Here is an 18551-nt window from a genome sequence, read left to right on the forward strand (position 1 = left end):
ATCCCAGCTAGCTGGTAATCCCAACCCGAATATCGAATTCGCGAAATATCATTTCGCCAGCCCTTGCATTTGCCATCCATTCAGATGTGTAGAAAACGAAGTAAAGAAAGCAAAGCACTCCACTGACTCGAAGTGATTTTTTTTCACATCAATTTTAAATTTACGGTAAGGGTAATTATAAATTTAAACAAATTACACGCAAAACATGGCAAAAGTTTATAAAAATATGCAACCAATTTAGGAAGGAAAAGCGAGCGAGCAACGAGCGCTGAAATAAACCCGCGAATCATCCGAAGAAGACGAGGGGACGCCAATTATAGCAGCCAACAAAAATATAGAACAAAAATGATTAAACTCTTTACGCTGAAGCAACAAAAGAAAGACGGTGACCAAAAAGGGAGCGGTGGCCAGCAAAAGAAAGCATCGGCTGCCCAACTGCGCATACAAAAAGGTAAGTACGATACGATACGGGCGGGTGTGGTGTGTGGCAGTGGCAGGGGGGAAGAGGATGTTGTTTTGGATTAATTGTTTTTCTGGCCCCCAGTCCAAGTTCATCATACAGACATTTTTCATGCTTGTTCTCTTGCTCAACAGATATTAGCGAACTGAACCTGCCAAAAACTTGCGTGACGGAGTTCCCGGATGCCGATGATTTGCTCAACTTCAAATTAATTATGTCCCCCGACGAGGGCTTCTACAGAGATGGTCGCTTTGTGTTCAATTTCCGCGTGGGCTCCAACTATCCGCACGAGCCACCAAAGGTGAAATGTGCAACGCAAGTCTACCATCCGAACATTGATCTCGAGGGCAATGTGTGTCTGAACATATTGCGCGAGGACTGGAATCCAGTGTTGACCATTAACTCGATAGTCTATGGCTTGCAATTTCTATTTTTGGTTTGTAGACAGACCCAAAGGGAACCCTGTACTGTGTGTTAACCCATTCCCCTTTGCAGGAACCCAATCCTGAGGATCCACTCAACAAGGAGGCCGCCGATGTCCTGCAGAGCAATCGTCGCCAGTTCGAGTACAATGTGAAGAAGGCGATGCGTGGCGGTTGTGTGGGCGAGACCTACTTCGAGTGCTGCCTCCTCAAGTGATATAGGAAATCAAACAGTCTTTTTTTAATTTAAGCCTCTGCCTCCCTCCCCCACGCATTAGAGAGAAGAAGGGATAATGCACTTGGCAGCGGACAACAGAAGCAACAACAAATTATTGTAATAAATGAAAGAAAAAACCACTGCGTAAACCGAAGAAAACAGTCGAGTTCGAGTCGCCTCATCGATGCCCACTTTTAATACAATTAATTATTCAATTTAGCAATTTGTATGCCGCCCCCCCGCTGTCAGGCTTCACAGGTGTATGCTGTGCCTGGCCATTTGCATGTTGCGCCACAAGCAGAGATCCGACACGGCCGCCTGTCGCCCGCCCGGGACGCGCAGGTCGTAGAGTCTGCTGATGAGACCCACACGTATGTCCTCGGTGGGCAGCACCTTGAGCAATTGCTGCACGAGATTCGCTGGCAGCAGCCGCAGCACGGGCGCCACGCGCTCGCCACCGCACTCGACCAGCAGCGAAATGAATTGATAAACAAAGACGGCCTTGGGTGACAGCTCGTCGCCGCTCACAAATTGTACAAATACACCGAAAATGTGCTGAATACTCGACTGTAGGGGCTCCTTCAAGCTCAGGGGCGTGCCACGCACCTCAGTGCTGGACGGAGAGGCAAGACGCGGGCCGCCTGCCAAGCCCGCAGCGGCGTTGTCTGTAAAATCGTTGGAGTTCTCGCTGCCATCGCCAATGACTTTGCGCACCTTGGCCACATTGCTGGCCAGCTCCTCCTCATCATGGGAGCGCGAACGCTTCTTCAGCGAGGAGGAAGCCGCAGCGCTGCGCGTCTCCAAACAGGAGATGACACAATAGACGCAGAGTCGCGCCAGCACCAATGACTGCGGCTCATTTATGTCCTCGCTGCAAAACAGAGATGGGTTAAGCAAGGGACTCGCTGTCATCTCAGTGGAGCTGGCTTACCCCTGGCGACGCAGCATCAGCGGTGGCACCACATACTGCAGCAGCGCCTCGGTGCTCTTCTCAATGTCCAGATGCATGACGGCAAACACAATGTCCATGGCTTTGGACATGTCGCGTATGTACTTGCAGGTGAGCAGCTGCTCCACCAGTTGCGTGGCCAGCCACGCAGCACCACCAGCCAGCAGCAGCGACTCCAGCGTCTGAGCGGCGCGCACGGGCAAGTGCCCCGCCTCGGCCACCGTTTTCCACACCTCGCGGAACTGCTCGATGAGCGGCGAGTGGGAGATAAGGCGGGATTTGGTGCTGGGCGCGGGATGCACATCGTGCTGCATTTTTCTGATGATTGGATAGGAGAGCGCGAGCCGCTCCTTGGCGTACTCCTGACTGGACAGCTCCTCGCTGGTGAGCGGCGCCAGGAACTGCTGGATCATGTTGAGGGGCTTCAGCAGCTCCGTTTCCCGCACCGAATACATGTAGGCGCACAGAAAGCTCGTGGCGCAGACGGAGAAGCTGAACAGCCGTCGCTTGATGTTGTCCAGAATGCTCTTGACGTCCGCCGAGGAGAGTGTCTCCTGCTCCCAGGCAATCAGCACGTGATGCAGCACACCGGGCAGATTCAGGCACGTCTCCTGCCAGCTCAGCGTGCAGGGCTTCAGTTGTGCGGCCTCCGGTTTGCTCAGACTCAGCAGCAGCTCATCCACCATGCTGTCATCGCAGAGCGCCAATATCTGGCGGGGATTCTTCAACTTGTTACGCTCCACCATGCACTCCCTCACCCACTTTTCGAAGAACGAGTCCCCGCGGTCGGAGAGCACAACCTGAAAAATAAAGGCACAAATTCTCAGTGCATGAAATCAAACTCTGCCGTGGCTTTTCCTTACATCTGAGCCATAGGTCTGCACAATGCTGGTGAGCATCAGAAAGGAGACATCAAACAGCGTGGAGCGCGTGACATTGAGCTTGCCCAGCTCCGCGGGCACTGGCTTGGAGTTCTCATTGCACTGAATCAGCCGCGAGACGAAGGTCTTCAGCCGCCCATCCACGGTGGCCACGGAGAGTATCAGCTCGAAGCTATTGCCCACCGGCACCTGGCACAACACATTCACCATGTCCTGCACTTTGTTGGTGCACAAAGTTTTCAGCACGCCCGAGAGCGGCACCTCGGCGCGCTTGATGAAGATTATGTTGGAAGGCGTCTGCTGGCCATTGTCGCACTTCTTGAGCAGCAGCGAGGAGGCCTCACTATAGGGTAGAGCAAACATTAGAGAGCGTGCTTTGGGTTGCTTGATGTGTAGACCCACCGCTGGCTGGCAAACTTCTTCACATGCACATCGTTCACCAGCTGCTGTTTGGTCCAATCGTTGAGCAGAAATTCGATCATGTTGCACGAGCATTTGGTGTCCATGTAGTCCAGCAGCAGATTATCCTGTATGAGCAGCTCCAGGGCCTCCACCAGCTCGGGTATATAGTCCGCGGGTGGCGGCTGCTCGCCGGGCACACGCTGCAGCGCATGCAGCTGCTTGATGATGTGCGGCATCTTGAAGAACATAAATGCGCCCCACATGGTGTCCGGACTGGTGTCGGCCACATTGCTGAGCGTGAGGAAGCCCGCGCGTATAATCTCGTAGAACAGACGCGTGTTGGTGTAGCGCTTCAGGCGCTGCAGCATCTGCAGCTCCGCCACGTAGTAGCTGGTCTCCTTGCAGGGTATGAGCAGCACCTCCACGGCCAGCAGCGGCTGCACGCAGTACGAGATCTTCTCCGCGGGCAGCACGTTCAACTGCTGCAAGTCCAAATGGGAGACGTCTATGTAGGCGAACTGCTGCAGCTGCTGCTCCACGCCGGGCGAGCTGAGCGTAAAGTTGGAGTTGGTGAGCGAGCCCTTGATGGTCGCATATTTGTCGCGTATCTTGCCGTGGCACTCGAACTCCTCGTGGCAGCCCACATACAGCATGGAGAGCATAAACTGATGCTGACTAATACGATCGATGACGGCACAGGTCTGGTCCAGCATGTACGACTGCTCCGCACTGATCTCCCCGTACAGCTCGTAGTGCTGCACGGTGCGGGCGAAGATCTGGAGCAGCCAGTAGACCAGCTGGACGACAGCGCCCGGCAGCACAGCCTCCTCTGATTTGATGCGACAGGTGACACCATCCACAATGCCAACTAGGAACTCCAGCAACGATGTGATACAGTAGACACGCTCCAGCTTATCGTATTTGGCAATGCAACGCAGCACAGCGCCATGCGAGACGAGGTGCGCGCACAGCGAGTGCTTCAGGTAGTTGAGCACCAGCTGAAGGGGTAAACACACATTATTAGGGTGCAACTTCGACTCAAGGGAGGATCTATGCACTTACCGGATTAGCTGTGGAACCGATGAGCGCCTGCTGCATGAGGCAATCGGCCAGATTGTAGACATCGCCGCTGACACCTCGCGGCAGCACCTGCAGGAAAACACAAACATTTCGCATCAGCTTTGTCATTGACATTCCTGTTCAGGTTTTTCATTAGCCAAAAACAAATACAAAGCGCCTCCAACATCTAACAACAAATAAATACAAATATCTCTGTGAATTTGAACCAACAAAATGCAACGTTTGTGCCTGTACACGGTGCGCGCGCTTCGCACCCGAAAGCCCTCGCGTCTCTACTCCAAATACCAATTTAAGGAGCCAAAAACCTTCTACTATCCCGATCGTAAGGCAGAAACTGAACGCAAGAGCGGCGGCGGCGGGGTGGTCAATGAGCAAACGCAACGCCAGCAGCTCGAACCCAGCTGCAAGCCGCGGGACTTTTACTACAAGGTGCTGGGCGTGGGCAAGTACGCCAGCAGCAAGGAGATACGCAATGCCTACCTGATGCTGGCCAAGCGCTATCATCCGGACAAGATGCGCTCGGAGAAGTCACTGAAACACTTTCAGGACATCTCGAATGCCTATCACATCCTCACAGACGACAACAAGCGGCTGGAGTATGACCAGCTGGGCGGTGTCACGGACGAGCAGGCATTCCTCGAGCTGGCCACGGTCAATCCGACCATTTTGGGGCAGAAGCTGAACGAAGCAAAGAAGCTACAAGCGGAAACCGATGCCAGCGATGGTGAGCGAGTCCTTTATGCTTGATTTATGGAATAAAATTCAGAATTCCTTACAGAAATCAACAAACTGATGCGCGCCAAGGGCAAAAACTGCGAGCTCGAGCTCAAGCTCAGCTTTGAGGAAGCCGCCAATGGCTGCAAGAAGCGCTTGGACGTGCGCTACCTGCGCAAGTGCGCCAAGTGCGGTGGCAAGTCGCAGCTCATGACCCACCGCGATGTCGGCAAGGAGCCCTGTCGACGCTGCAATGGCTCCGGGCAGCTGACCCGACGCACCGTGACCTTTACATCCGCCAAGACTTGCGAGCAGTGCAAGGGCAAGGGCTACATCAATCGTCGCGACTGCGAGCCGTGCGGCAATCGCGGTTTTATAGTGTCCGGTGTCGAGGTGCTGGTCAAGGTGCCGCCTGGCTCCAAGGACGGCGAAGTGATGACCATCCAGAACCCAAACACCAACGAACGCATCAACTATCGCCTGGTGGTCGAGCGCAGTGACTACTTTCGCCGTGATGGCCTGAATGTGTACAGCGACAAGTTGCTCACCATATCGCAGGCCATTTTGGGCGGCACTTTCACCGTGCCCGGCCTCCACGAGCCCGTGGAGCTACGCGTCGCCCCGGAACGCAGCCAAACACCCAGATAATAATCAAGAGCAGAGGCATACGCTCCGAGCAGGGTGTGGGCAACCACATAGTCACTTTGAAGGTGTTTATACCCACGAAACTGTCCATGAAGCAGCGTCTGCTGTTCTTGGGTTTGGCCCAGGCGGAGGATCCCATTTTCGAGCGTCAAACCTCAAGCTCCTATAGGAACTCCAAACTCTAACTGTGTTAAATTATCTGCTCTAATATATTTTGTCAATTATTCTGTTAAATTTAAATGATTTAGTGTGCATTTTTGAAAAACAAAAACTATTGATTGTTGCTTTCCACTTACCTTCTTGATGTTGATGCCCCATTGCGAGTCCGACCAGCGTTCGCGCCACGCCACATAGATCAGCTGGAGGATTTTGTTGTTCTCCTTCATATCCCTCGCCCGAACTCTCCTTTAGTGTTGTAGTTATTTATATTTTTTAACTTTTTCGGCGAAGTAATTATTTTTTTCCGAGATGCGCGAAACAGTGTGACCGCGGAATTATTAATATAACATACCGACAGACCCTCGGGAATATACCGAAATATACCCTTCTATTTCAAAATATACCGTACATCTTAAATCATTTCCCTCGACTTTGATGTTCTAATTGATTTTACCAGCTAGTTAGGAGTCTCAACTTTGGAACTTTAATTTTACTCGAATCATCATTCAATTCTCCACAAGAATGGCTGATTTTCATAACCCCTCTTTATTAGAATGGTTGCAAAATAAGGCTAAAACTAAAAAGGTCTAGCGACAAAAATAGCATTAAAACCCATCGCGGACTTATCAATAAAATTTAAATCTTCTCATTTTCAAAATATACCATAAATATTCCGATGAAAATCACATTCATCGATTATTATATCGATGCTATTGTGCGATCAATTACATCGACATTATGCTGTGCTGTTAAGCGCAATTTGCACACAACATGTGTGCTGTAAGATGCCATGTTAGTTAACAGATCTCTAACAGATGATCAAAATCTAACATATTTGGCGCGAACTTTAAATTGGTTTTGTTTTTATTATGACAACCTGACTTTAATTAGCGAAATCTTGTGCAGAGCATTAGCCCAGCCTTAGGCGACTACTCTCGATTCAATTAAAGCAAAAAAAACGTGCCAATTACCATTTGGGCTTATCTACCTGCTGGCCCAAGACTCAAACTCGCAGAAAGAGGTCGCTCGGACTTGTTCTGTTCGTACATTGTTTGGGGCCAACAATTGGAGCGAGTCGTTAAACTTTTTCGAGGCAATTTTGTCGCAAATTGTTTCAATTTGGGATTCCGGATTCCGCATTGACACTGCGATTACGATTACTCCGAGTGCGAGTGCCAGTCCGAGTGCGTCCAATGTCTCAAGTTCAAAGCACAGCTGAAGGCCGTTTGCCACAAAATCTAATGCTTATTGTTACGCTACTTTGCTGATTGATTTTCTGACCAGCAAGTGAAATCAATAAACAGGTTGACGGGTTGTCTTACAGTAGCTAAATGTTGCCCTAACCGCCACGGTTAATGTTTTGGGGTACATTGATTATAGTTTCCGTTTGGATGCTCAAAACTCTCAGCTGCTTAAATGGCAATTGCTTAGGGGAATCGATTGTACCTTCGGTTGTACTTGAACCCACTGGCAGTGCTCTGAACTGAGGTTCAAATGCACATCAATCACTTTTTCGGGGCACACTTTGGACCGGCTGCTGCTGCTGCTGCTCTTGTGGTCGCTTTTAATTAGCTGAAAATCAGCGATTCTTATCAAGCGAGCTGCTGCTGCTGCTGGCTACTGGGGGCTAACGCTGTAATTACTTGCTGTGGAGTTTTGTAAACTGGATTTCTGTTTGACCTCCAGCTGAAGCAGAGGCAGAAGCAGAAGCCCCATGCTTTACGGCTTCTTCTATGAGCATTTGGCTTTGGCTTATATTCTGCGGTTACTGCCGCTGCCGCTGCCGCCGCTGCCTGGGCATTGTGTATATTATTCTCTCTTTTGGGGCCTGTGAAATCTTCTACCAGCGACGCGAGCGTGGCTTCAAGGCCAAACAAATTACAAGAAAAAACGCTGAGAGCTGAACGCTTCTTCTGTGTGGGGTTCATTATCATTTAATAACCCAATGACCGAAAAAGAGTAGTGCCCCACGGATTACAGGGTATTCAGTTGCACATTAAACTGATACTCCGCCCACACATATTTGTTTGCACTCTCGTTCCACAATTAATCACTTTATTGCCTTAAGAAAATCATCAATTTAATTGAAAACAAACTGGAATACGCGGCAGCATTTCATTCCATTTTACAGTCACCCGAAAAGTTCAAAAGTTCTAACATGATGGATCATTGTTTGTGTTTGTGTTTGTGTTTTGTGTTAAATATGGTTTAAAGCCCGAACAAAAGCGGAAGTGTGGCAGGCACACAGAAACCTCTGGCTAATTGCCGTCCATTATGTCTTTACATTTTTATAAATAGGAAATATGTTTGTGTGTTGCTCAGAACTGAGATTTATTTTCAGCCAAAGTAAATTGTACTTCTAAAAATACAAGCATTTAATGAGCGCAGGGAACTAAAGCGCTCAGACGAGGTTTTCACAGGAAAAGAGCAACCAACCATCGATCGATCAATGACGCCCCAGTGACCTCTTTGTATCCCTCCGGTACTCGATGAGGCGGAAGAAGAAACTTCAAAGATTTATAGATACAAAAAATCACTCAGTAATGGTATTTAATTGAATGATTATCCCACAAAAGACAATAGAACAAGAATAAACAAAAAGTAAGTACACAAAAAGATACACCTGATGCTGGGCAATGCCATGACATGCCATATGCCATATGCCATATGCTATATATATTCCCCACGATCCATCCTACGATCATTAGCAACAAAAGAACACGTCGCATTTCTGCCAGCATCACTTTTCAGCTATTAATGAACACAAATTACACACAAAACAAAGCAGACTTGCCAACAAAAAAATGTATAAATAAATAGAATAAAAATAGACATGCAAAAAAGAACAAAAAAAGAGCTAGAAATATTATTCAATCAGTGGGTTGAACTCGCAAGAAATGGGAAATGGTAGAGAATCGGTGGCATCCTGCCTGCCTGCCTGCCTCCCTTTCTGATGAATGATTGATGATGGATTGTTCCCCAAATGCGGAACCACAGCCTCACTTTCACTCTAGAGAGACTCCTCCCTCGGGCGGGCCACGCACACGCATCATAATCCCCCAGCACCAGCCGCTGACAGGCAGGAAAATGATTACCAGAGTCCACAAAAATCAAACTGCCATCAATCATTGGCGGGCATTTTGTCACAATAACAAAACAATTAGCTAATTAATGTCTTCCGTAGGAGCTTATAATAATATAATAATAATAAATAAGCGGGCTGCAGGGCATGACCCGGAAGTGACCCTTGAAAGGTGCTGAGCTAAAGTTACGCCCCCTCAAAAAAAGATGCCAAAGGGCAGAGCAGCGTCAAAGTTGGAGTTGAATAAACGAAAAGGTTTGAATAAAGTTTAAATGGTTTTTTGGTGGTTGGAAGAACTACACCGAGCGGAGGGTAAGTAGGGGAAGGAAAGGTACAACTTTTGGCTTACATTTGAAGATGGTTTGGGGAAGGAATCTGGGATATAGAACTAATCACAAATAAACAGAGAAAAATATATAAAATTTGACATCTTAGCAGCTTGAAAAATGCTCCCTAAATCAGTCAGAGTCGTGGGAAAACCTTCAACGTTTTGCCATTTTCCAACTTCTAGAACTCAACCCAAAAACACACACATTAAAAACGAAGCAGATCATAATTTTCAGAGTCTAATGAGCAAACGGACACAATTACCCAGATTTTTAGAGCCCCATGCTATGTGCTTTTGGTTCAATGTCAGGCGTCGGAATTACAGGAAGCAATTTTGAGTGTGGCGGAGGCCGCGAGTGTCAGCCCCTGGCCGCCTTATCACCCACCCTCACGCTGCTTATCAATGCGAAACTGAAGCTGAAGCCAGGCCATCGAAAACTGAACCAAGAATCGAATAAAATTAACTGCCCATTTGTCTTGGTTTATGGCTACTGTTTCTGTTTCTGTTTCTGTTTCTGTTTTTCGCTTCTGATTTTTGGCATCGATTTGTGTTTCTGTTTCTGTTTTGATTTCTTTTTCTATTAGATTTCGCATAAAAGTTCAATTAATTATAGAAGCAAAATGTGCAAAAAAACATTTGGTTTCGATTTCTGCACACAAAATAGTCATTAAAATACGAAATTTATGAATGATTCAATCCAACGTTTGGGTTCATTTATTTGCTTTGAATGTCAGGCACGTAATCCGCAATTTTAATCCCATTTAAATGAATGGGTTTTCCTTTATTTTTGGACATTTATGTTGGCCATAATGCATCATGGCAAATCAACGAAAATTCAATCAATTGGAATATTGATAGTGTAGTTGATGAATGATTTGAATGGTCATTTAATCAACGCATAAATTATGTATGAATCATTCGCTTTAGAGCGGGAATTAGTCGGAAATGGCGATGATTGTTTAAGCCAAAGAATATTGGCTGTTATGGTGGGGAATTCCTGGGCAAAAGTCAACGTTCGCTGCTGCAGATGTTCGCTTCCACATTCTACCACAGTCCGCGTTGAGTCATCTAGTCAGAGACATCATTTGAAGAGTAGAAATCGATCCACAGGTGCCATTTCTTACACGGAATATATGAAGCTTTCATTTGTGATATTTTGCTGCACCAAAAATCAATCAAAATGGTGTCCAAAAACCAGACACAAATCTAATTGTTTGCCACCAAGCAAACTTAAACCAATATTTAACCGCATTAATGTATAAATTATTTCTTTCTCCCCTTTGTTGCATTTCCCACATTCATCAAAATGATTCAATCATTCCGCCACTTCAATCACGTTTCACGGTAGCACTTCCATGTCCCCCCCATCGCAACTTTTCGCTTCCGGTAATGCGAAAAAAAAAACATTAAATCAAAAGACTTGGACAGCGAACTTGTTGTCGCGTCGCGTCGCAGCGCCTGACCTTTCTCATGCCCCAGAGACACTCTGCCCCGCAACGTCGCATACAAATGACAACTTCAATTGACATTTAACTATGATGTGCCACGCCCATGCCCCCCTGCAATGAGAGCGAACGCCTCTGCAGCAGCTGGCAGAGAATCGAATCGATCGCTTGTGGCACGTACAAGTGGCCAGAACTTAGTTTTTTTCGGGCGTACGTGCTGTGGGCTTCTGCTCAGACATAATGAGAAGAGGGGCAGGAGGAGGATGAAGAGGAGGAGCAGCTGCCCAAAGTATTATTGGGGTATTGATGGGGACAGACACGTCATCGCGAGTTTGGAATGCAAGGCAAAGAGAATTCGTTGCGCCCCGCCAAAGGCAAAGGCAGGGCCAGGGGCAGTGGCGGTAAGGGGCGTGCGGCATTGTCGGTAGCGGGTGTTACGTGTAGTGGAATTTTAATTTATATTTAAACTTAAATGAAAAATTGACGAAACGTGTGACGGAGCAGAGCAGCACTCGAACAGCGAGGCAGAGAGCCTCGAGAGCCTCTTCAAAATATTTCGCTTTGGGTCTGACAGTTGTCAAATGACATTGTCCGGCAACACAAGGCAGCAGCTAAAGTTAAACAAAGTTTACTTAAAGATTTGTCAGTGTTTTTTGTACTGCAAATAAACTGCAAATAGAAAATTAAACGGCAGCAAACCAGGAAAAGCTGCAAAAGCGCCAAGCGAAACGCAACAAAAAACTGTAAAGAAAATCAAGAAAAATCTATAAAAAAAAAACCAGTAGAAAAGCAACAAAAGAATCAAACCACAAGAAGAGTGAGCAAACGCGTTCATTGACACAGCGCATAATAAACAACACACAAAAACAGCAACAAAAAAGCAAAACAAGGAACCACAAAACTCAACAGCAAATACGCAACAAATGCGTCACATTTTTGTGTGCTTTTTACTCGCGTCTAAAGTCCATCGCGAATAACAAGAAAATTTAAATAAAATAAAGCAGAATAAGCTAATAAAGGAGAGGAAAATTGAAGTCAAACATAAGGTAAGTGGATGGATACTCTATACAAAATAAAAGTTATTTAAAAGAGCGAAGAAAAAGTGCTGAAAAAAGTAAAAATTATAGGAGGAAATTTCTGGAAATTCGAGTGGAAAATATAATATAAAATATAATAAAATATGGAAGAAATTAAAGATGTTGTCTAGCTATAAATGAATAATATAAACAATATAATGGCTGGAAATAATAAGAGTTTTGTGGCTCTGCTGCACAGGGGGGAGGTCAGAGTTCGTCTCATTGAATTTCTATGCAAATATAAAATAAAAGTTCAAGCACTTACCCCCACTTTATAGCTATTTCTTGCAGTGTATTCGCTTCTTTGTGTTCGTTTTGTAAATTTCGATTTGTTTTGCGGTTTACGCTTTTACGCGATTTCCTAAGAATTCGCACGAGAGTTCCACATCAAAAAAATTCGCTTAAATCTGAAAGACAGAACAAATATTTCACATATTTGTTGTTAATTTATGCATACATTTTTAGTGGCTGTGTGGCGCCAAACGCCAGCTGATTCATGGTCTGCCACAAAGGAGTAGATTCGAATGAAAATTAAATTGGAAATCGATTCAGAGTGCAAATTGGCAAATTGTTCAATCGATTTCAGTTTCTGTTCTGACTTCAGGGTCAGAAAAAATGTGCTGGCAAATGATTGATGGGTAATTGTTGCAGTTGCATGGCTTGCAGCAGATTTTGTGGCACATTCATTGACTGTCTGATGAGCTGCAGTCCCCCATGGGCAAGCGGAACTTCTGTGCTCACAAGAGGTGCTAATGGAAGGGGAGGAGTAGCCGGAGCAGCTGCCACGGACACGTGTGTGGTGTGCTCCACGTGTTTGTAATGAATGCTGCTGCCAGCTGTTGGATCTGTCTCTCTGCTGCCTGCCATGTGTTGGCGATAAATCTCATTCAATTGAAATGTGTTTGAACAGCTGTGTGCCCTACTAAGGCTAGAACATCTACTACTGTCCCCCCTCGCTGCTGCTGCAATCTAAGATCCAATTAGCTGAGAAAGAAAAGGGTGAGCTGCTGCCTCTGTGCCCATACAAACTTGCACATCTCATCATCATTTGCTGCGATATGCATATGCATCTGTATCTGAATATATGTCTATGAATCTGCAGCTAAATCTGTAAATGTATTCCATATAAATGTTGTCATGGGGGACTGGGGTAATCGTGTGTTCGCCAAATGGAAATCGTGTCTAATTTGTGACTCTTTTTTGTTCCCTCACATCTGCCGCTGCTGCTGCTGCTGCTGATGCACTACATCGATAGATATATCTCTACGATTGCCAATTGCCTTAAGCACTTTGCATTCATAACTCAGCGAAGCAGATGTAGAAATGTAGAAATATAAAAAAAAACAACAGCAAACAGAAATGTAAATGTAGATGCATATAAAAAATTGTTGCAGCCAGTCGCCCCGCAAATGACATATTTATTATTTGAATTTGAATTTGAAATTCGCATTTGCAAAGTGAGGCATTAGCGAACACTAGACAGCAGACTAGAGATTACAAATGAGAGCAGCAGCTAGGGGGAAAGTGTTGCAAAAGTTTGATGGAAATACAGGCAACAATGAGAACTCCTTCAGTCTCCAATTTGTCATACAAATAAGTAAAAATCTCCCAAAAATATAAACAAAAATGTAGTTCGAGGATTGGTCTTATTTTTCTTGAACTTGTTCTTCCTTTCCTGCTGTCCAGTGTAACTTGAAGCCCATCTGGCAGCTGGCAACTGCAGTTCCAATTGCAGTCACCCTGCCACCTGCTGTGCCTTACCCTACCGCCCACTCCCCCCTCTGCTAACCTAATCGACAGACCCCTTTTGGCCCTGCTCTTATGTGGCCGAACAATTAAGGCACACAGCAGCAGCAGCAGGCTGGGGCCCCGTTCATAATTGCCCCATGATATTGCGATATTTGCGAGCCAGCTGTTGTTAACCCTTTGGCTGGACTACCAGCCACCCCACCCCACCCACTCAGTCATCAGAGGAGATTAAATGTCGTTTGGTCGTTGCTAGGCAATCGATTGACTCTCCAGCTCCAGATGTGTGGCTCACGAGCAATTATCCAACGCGTTGAAAGCGCTGTACGCGAGCGAGCACCTATCTAATGTTTATTTATATAATGCCAAATGATCTGGCAAATCGATGCTGAGGGGCAGACAGAGGGCGGGGATGGGTGTGCATTCATTAGGTAACGCGGGAGAACCGGAGATTGTGAGCCAGTAATGAATGCAAATCCATTTTGTGATCGAACCAAAAGCGTTGGCGTGGGAAACCATAACGAAAATTCTTCTTTTGCGCTGTGTGCGGATGACCCTGTGGCTGCTTGGTTGCACCACTGAGAGGGCGTCTAGTACACAATTCGAGTCTAATTGAAACGAGGAAGTAAATCGGAGCTTGAGAGTGGAAGTGGATTACACTCGAGGGCAGGCGAAACGCAGGCAGCAATTAGCCAAGCGAGCGCCAAATCTCTGCAGACGGAACGGGGACGGCGTCTGTTCGGGTGTGTAATAAATCAAAGACAAAGACGGATTTCCGAGCAAAATTCTACCGGAAGAGTTCCAGTTCCAGTTCCGCGATGCGTGTCCAGGCCGCCACCAGCCCGCCCACACCTCGCACCCAGCTCTCTGGCCGTGAAGGTCTCTCTTGAGAGCGTTCAGCAAATATCAAGTATACGCAGATGATGAGTAATGGCCATTAACCATTAAGCAGCCATTAAGCATTAAATGGAGTTGTTATACAAACCAGAGAGCCCGCCCGCCCGGCTGCGCTCCTAGTGGTCTATAAAGAATCGAAATTGGCCATTAGTTGGACAGGCCCTAGCGGGGGTCGACAAACAAAAGAGCAGGAAGGGAAATCACTCTCCAAATTATTATAAATAACAAAATAAATGAGCAAAATATGAGCCATGTACCCCCCCCATTAAACGCTTTAAAATGTAACAAATGGAATATTCTGGCGGAGATTTTTGGGGTTTTAATTGTGGCAAAGTAAATGCCGTAAGAGGAATCCTCTGGTGAGGAGAAATACAAGTGCAGAGTTCGGGAAATGGAATGAAATGTAAACAAACAAAAATGAAAGATTCGCAGATCAATTGAAGGACTCTTTTCTGGCTGGGTACTCCCTGTAGTGGGTCGCCTTGGTGGCACCTTCTCTGTCCGCTGTCACATGCCGATTGACGCTGCTGTTGACGCGCTCACAGTGGCAGCCTGCGCCGGGATAGGGAATCATTTCGAGCAGCATTCCGCGACTTCATCCAGGCATCAAATGAGCGCCACAAGAAACCCAGCAAGTGGAGCAGAAGGCCCAACAAAAGCATGAAGCAGAACCAGAACCAGTTCTTCTGATAGATGTCCCTGCACAGACTGCGATGCCACTGCAGCTGCCGGCGGCTGCATTGTCTCTGCCTGAAGTCGAACTGCGGACACTGTGGGTTCTGCCACGGCAACGGCGACTCAGGGCACCTCGGCACCGGCGCCAACTCCCGCTGCTCTGGATCCTCCAGCAGACGCTCGACCCGCACTTTGTAGCCGCAGATGCACACGGAATTAAACTCCAGGGCGCGGGCAGCCTCCACTGCAAAGCCGTACTGCAGCTGAATGCCGTGCGGAGTGTGACGCTGCTTCAGGATGGTGCCCACGCAGTGGAAACTCCTGAGAATCTGCTCGCTGGCAGCGCAGGGAAAGCCACTAATCTCCACCCACTGGAATGGGGCACAAGGCAACTGGCATGGGACGGGCTTCTGGGGCTTCCTGGGATGGCGCCTGCTTTCGGCCAGCAGCTCCGCTGCGATGACATCGGAGGGCCCTTCGTGCGTTGCCCGGCGTCGCTTTTGCAGAAGGCGATTCGGAGATGCAGATGCACAGCCAAAAGGCTCATCCAGTTTGGTGCCAAATCCTGAATCGGGACTCCAATTGCAACGTTTGGCAGTGGCACAGAGGCTTCGCAGTGTCGCGCCACTATCTATCTTCAATGGAGAGCTGAAACCTCCGTTCTGCTGAGCGAACATCCTGCAGAATGCAATTTTAAAGGAGTATTTTTGGAGGGAGGAAGTGTCGAAAACAGAGATGTGTCTGTCTGAATTCGAAGTATAGAATATTGCTATGCCTGCTGTGATTTCCACCTGGAACTGCTTTCCATCCATCCACATCTATCGAGCCTTGACAGAGGCCTTTAACACCGCTTTCGCAGCGGCAGGCAGACCTTAGAGGGAGGAGCATTTAGCAAAGCAGAAAAAGAGAAAAAAACACACAGAGAGAAACAGTGGCAAGGGCAGCAGATATCCGACCATCGCATGGCCGCAGTGAAATCTGAAATCTGGCCCGAAATCAGCCTCAAAACCACCGAGAGTCAGGCAGTCCGTCAGTCCGTCAGTCCGTCAGTCCGCCGTCAGTTGAAGGTTTCCATATTTTGTATGTAGTTTCGCATGCACATAAATTGTAAGTAATTTGCAAGCTTGTTATTTTTATTTCTTGATATTTGTTGCTGGACGTGGATTATAATTTGATTGAGCTACCGAAAAATGAAACAAGGCACGAGTCCGGCCCGGGGTCTCGCCCCTCGGCCACTCTTCAGGCCGTCTGTCGTTTTCGAACACTTTTGACAGCGGCCCGTCACTCGGCCCCAGACTCGATAATATATTACTTTTCATTTATATTATTTATTAAGTTATTCATGTTGAGCGTTGCCAATCGATTTGCCAAAATCTTTTGTTCGGTTTAGCGAAAAGGAATGCTAATAAACGACGCGGTCTCTCGTTCATCGACCGATAAGCAATGCGACATTGATATGCCCCCCCTCCCCCACCCCTCTATTTATAACCTCTAATTTCCCCGCTCTTTCGATCATTTAACACCTGCGATTATTGGTAATTAGAGTTGTCATAAAATCTAGCAAAGATTTATAGCATTTTTGGAATGTTAATGATGGAAAATTGGCAAGAAATCGATTGTTTAAATATTATTATATTAATTGGCAGGCAGAAATATTCTTAAAATCGAAGGCCTATCATGATTATCACTCACCTTTTTTACACTTGAATTTCATATTTTAGACACATGTTAGCTGCATAAGATCACACAAACAAAAAAACAAAAGAAACCAAATCAAAACCAGAGAGAGAGCATGCGTTGCGCTCTCTTGCTTTTCCGGTACCGTTGCTTTTGCCATGATTCACTTTTTTCGCACTAGCACTAGATGGCGCTGCTGCTCTCCTGCTCTCACTGCAGCCGAATTTCGTTCTTTTCACACACGCACTCACACACACACACACACACAGGGAGGTGCACCGCAAGCTGAACCGAAAACCACGTGAAAAAAAAATGAGACAGCTCTGGCATTAGCTGGATCGTGGGCGCTCTGCTACGCATTTTCACTACCTTTTTCACAGAAATAACTTCACTTCACTTTTGCACTGCACTTTCACACATTTGGACTCAATTTTCCCGCCATTTTTGCACTATTCCGCCATGGGTTGACTTTGGGCACATATTTTGATGCTTATTACTTTCCACAACACAGCACAGGATTGCGCGACCATTTTCTCGATCTATTTTCACCACTTTTCCGCTTTTCACGTGCTAAAACAATAAAAGAACGCGGCGCTGACCTACGAATGAACGCATCGACTGCGGCGGCGGGAAGTAAATGAAAGAATGTGAGAGAGCGGAAGCTCTGCTTAAAGCTGCTCTCTTTACGATCGCTCTCTTTGCTCATCTTCACTTCTGCTCTCTTTAGCTGCAGCGGGTGTGGGATGTTCTTTTCTTTTCTCCTCTTATATTCTGTTTCCACTGCTGCGCTGGCATCTCTCTCTATTTTCATACTATTCCCACTCCCATTCCTGCCACATTCCCAGGCATAAATATTTGCCTCTTGTCAAATCATGACTTTTGCACTTGGGTTGGTTTTACCTTTTCTCCCCCCATCTATTCGATCCATGCAAAATGTCAGCTTAGACACCGTTAGAGCGAGTAGTAACTGTAATTAAAGGCTGAGACAAAACCGGAGTCTTAGCTGGACAGAAAACCCCTCCGCGACGAGTGTGAGGCGCGCGGGTAAGTCGATGCCAAGGCTGGCGGATGGCGAGGCGGCGGCCCGTGGTTTTGGCATTTGTCAAGCGATCAAGCGAGCCTCACAGAAACCCCCTCCCCACCACACTCCAGCCCAGAGCTCGTCGGATCTGGCATTAATTCTGTCGCCCCCCCTCAAGTGGACGGGAAAAATATTATTTTTAATTTGCATTTCAGCCAAGGTTCTCTTCTGAGCTCTGATCCACTTTCCTGTCTTTCTGTCCATTGTGTGGCTGGGGCGGCAGTCAGCGCAGGCAGGGGTGGGGGGATAAATACAAAAATATTTTGGCTAGAAATTAACAGCAATTCGCAGCTGAATGCTAAACAGAGCCGTTTAAGCCGGCTCTTAAGCTGCAAATCGAAGGGGGCGCAGTGGCAGTGGCAGTGTGCCGGGGGGGCACAACCATTGGCCTGGAAAATCTGCTCCGTCATGGGGCAAACAAAAACAGAACTGACCATCGGCAACACAATACGAAATCTCAGCGATGCGATAATCAATAAAAAATAAAGGTTTCTTTATTGCGCGTTGTCGCAGGGGGGAAGGGAGGGGGACAGCGCTCATTCGATTCGTGGGGGAGTTCCCAGTGGGTCGAATTTATCTGATGGAATTCCGAACAGCTGATGAAATGTGAACTGA

General features: G+C 47.0%; 3 protein-coding genes across 3 annotated transcripts; 2 read left to right on the plus strand and 1 right to left on the minus strand.

Moving 5' to 3' along the window:
* The first annotated feature begins 16 nt into the window (after positions 1 to 16).
* On the plus strand, positions 17 to 1224 carry LOC117893581 (nedd8-conjugating enzyme UbcE2M). The gene is made up of 4 exons (XM_034800254.1): positions 17 to 165; positions 242 to 451; positions 595 to 896; positions 956 to 1224. Exons 2-4 carry the CDS (start codon positions 346 to 348, stop codon positions 1097 to 1099), a joined length of 552 nt encoding a protein of 183 aa, XP_034656145.1. The 5' UTR covers positions 17 to 165; positions 242 to 345; the 3' UTR covers positions 1100 to 1224.
* Positions 1225 to 1266: 42 nt separating this feature from the next.
* LOC117893579 (mediator of RNA polymerase II transcription subunit 24) lies at positions 1267 to 6238 on the minus strand. The gene is made up of 6 exons (XM_034800252.1): positions 6067 to 6238; positions 4394 to 4480; positions 3332 to 4329; positions 2912 to 3272; positions 2031 to 2848; positions 1267 to 1970 (listed from the first exon to the last, which is right to left on the minus strand). The coding sequence occupies exons 1-6, from the start codon at positions 6154 to 6156 to the stop codon at positions 1352 to 1354; spliced, it is 2973 nt and encodes a 990-aa protein (XP_034656143.1). The 5' UTR covers positions 6157 to 6238; the 3' UTR covers positions 1267 to 1351.
* LOC117893580 (protein tumorous imaginal discs, mitochondrial) lies at positions 4610 to 6004 on the plus strand. Its single transcript, XM_034800253.1, is given in 3 exon segments — positions 4610 to 5135; positions 5190 to 5741; positions 5744 to 6004. Coding segments are annotated over 3 exon segments (1275 nt in total). The 5' UTR covers positions 4610 to 4624; the 3' UTR covers positions 5956 to 6004.
* Positions 6239 to 18551: the final 12313 nt, after the last annotated feature.

This window comes from Drosophila subobscura, chromosome J, assembly GCF_008121235.1.
Source record: "Drosophila subobscura isolate 14011-0131.10 chromosome J, UCBerk_Dsub_1.0, whole genome shotgun sequence".
Lineage (NCBI taxonomy): Eukaryota > Metazoa > Arthropoda > Insecta > Diptera > Drosophilidae > Drosophila > Drosophila subobscura.

Bases quoted from the DNA above. Each gene is read 5' to 3' on its own strand.
- LOC117893579 (XM_034800252.1), bottom strand. From the start codon at position 6,156: ATGAAGGAGAACAACAAAATCCTCCAGCTGATCTATGTGGCGTGGCGC. The intron at 3,273-3,331 runs GTGGGTCTACAC...TCTACCCTATAG, and splicing joins AAGAAGTTTGCCAGCCAGCG to TGAGGCCTCCTCGCTGCTGC. The intron at 1,971-2,030 runs GTAAGCCAGCTC...TCTGTTTTGCAG, and splicing joins CTGATGCTGCGTCGCCAGGG to CGAGGACATAAATGAGCCGC.
- LOC117893581 (XM_034800254.1), top strand. From the start codon at position 346: ATGATTAAACTCTTTACGCTGAAGCAACAAAAGAAAGACGGTGACCAA. The intron at 452-594 runs GTAAGTACGATA...CTTGCTCAACAG, and splicing joins CCAACTGCGCATACAAAAAG to ATATTAGCGAACTGAACCTG. The intron at 897-955 runs GTTTGTAGACAG...TCCCCTTTGCAG, and splicing joins GCTTGCAATTTCTATTTTTG to GAACCCAATCCTGAGGATCC.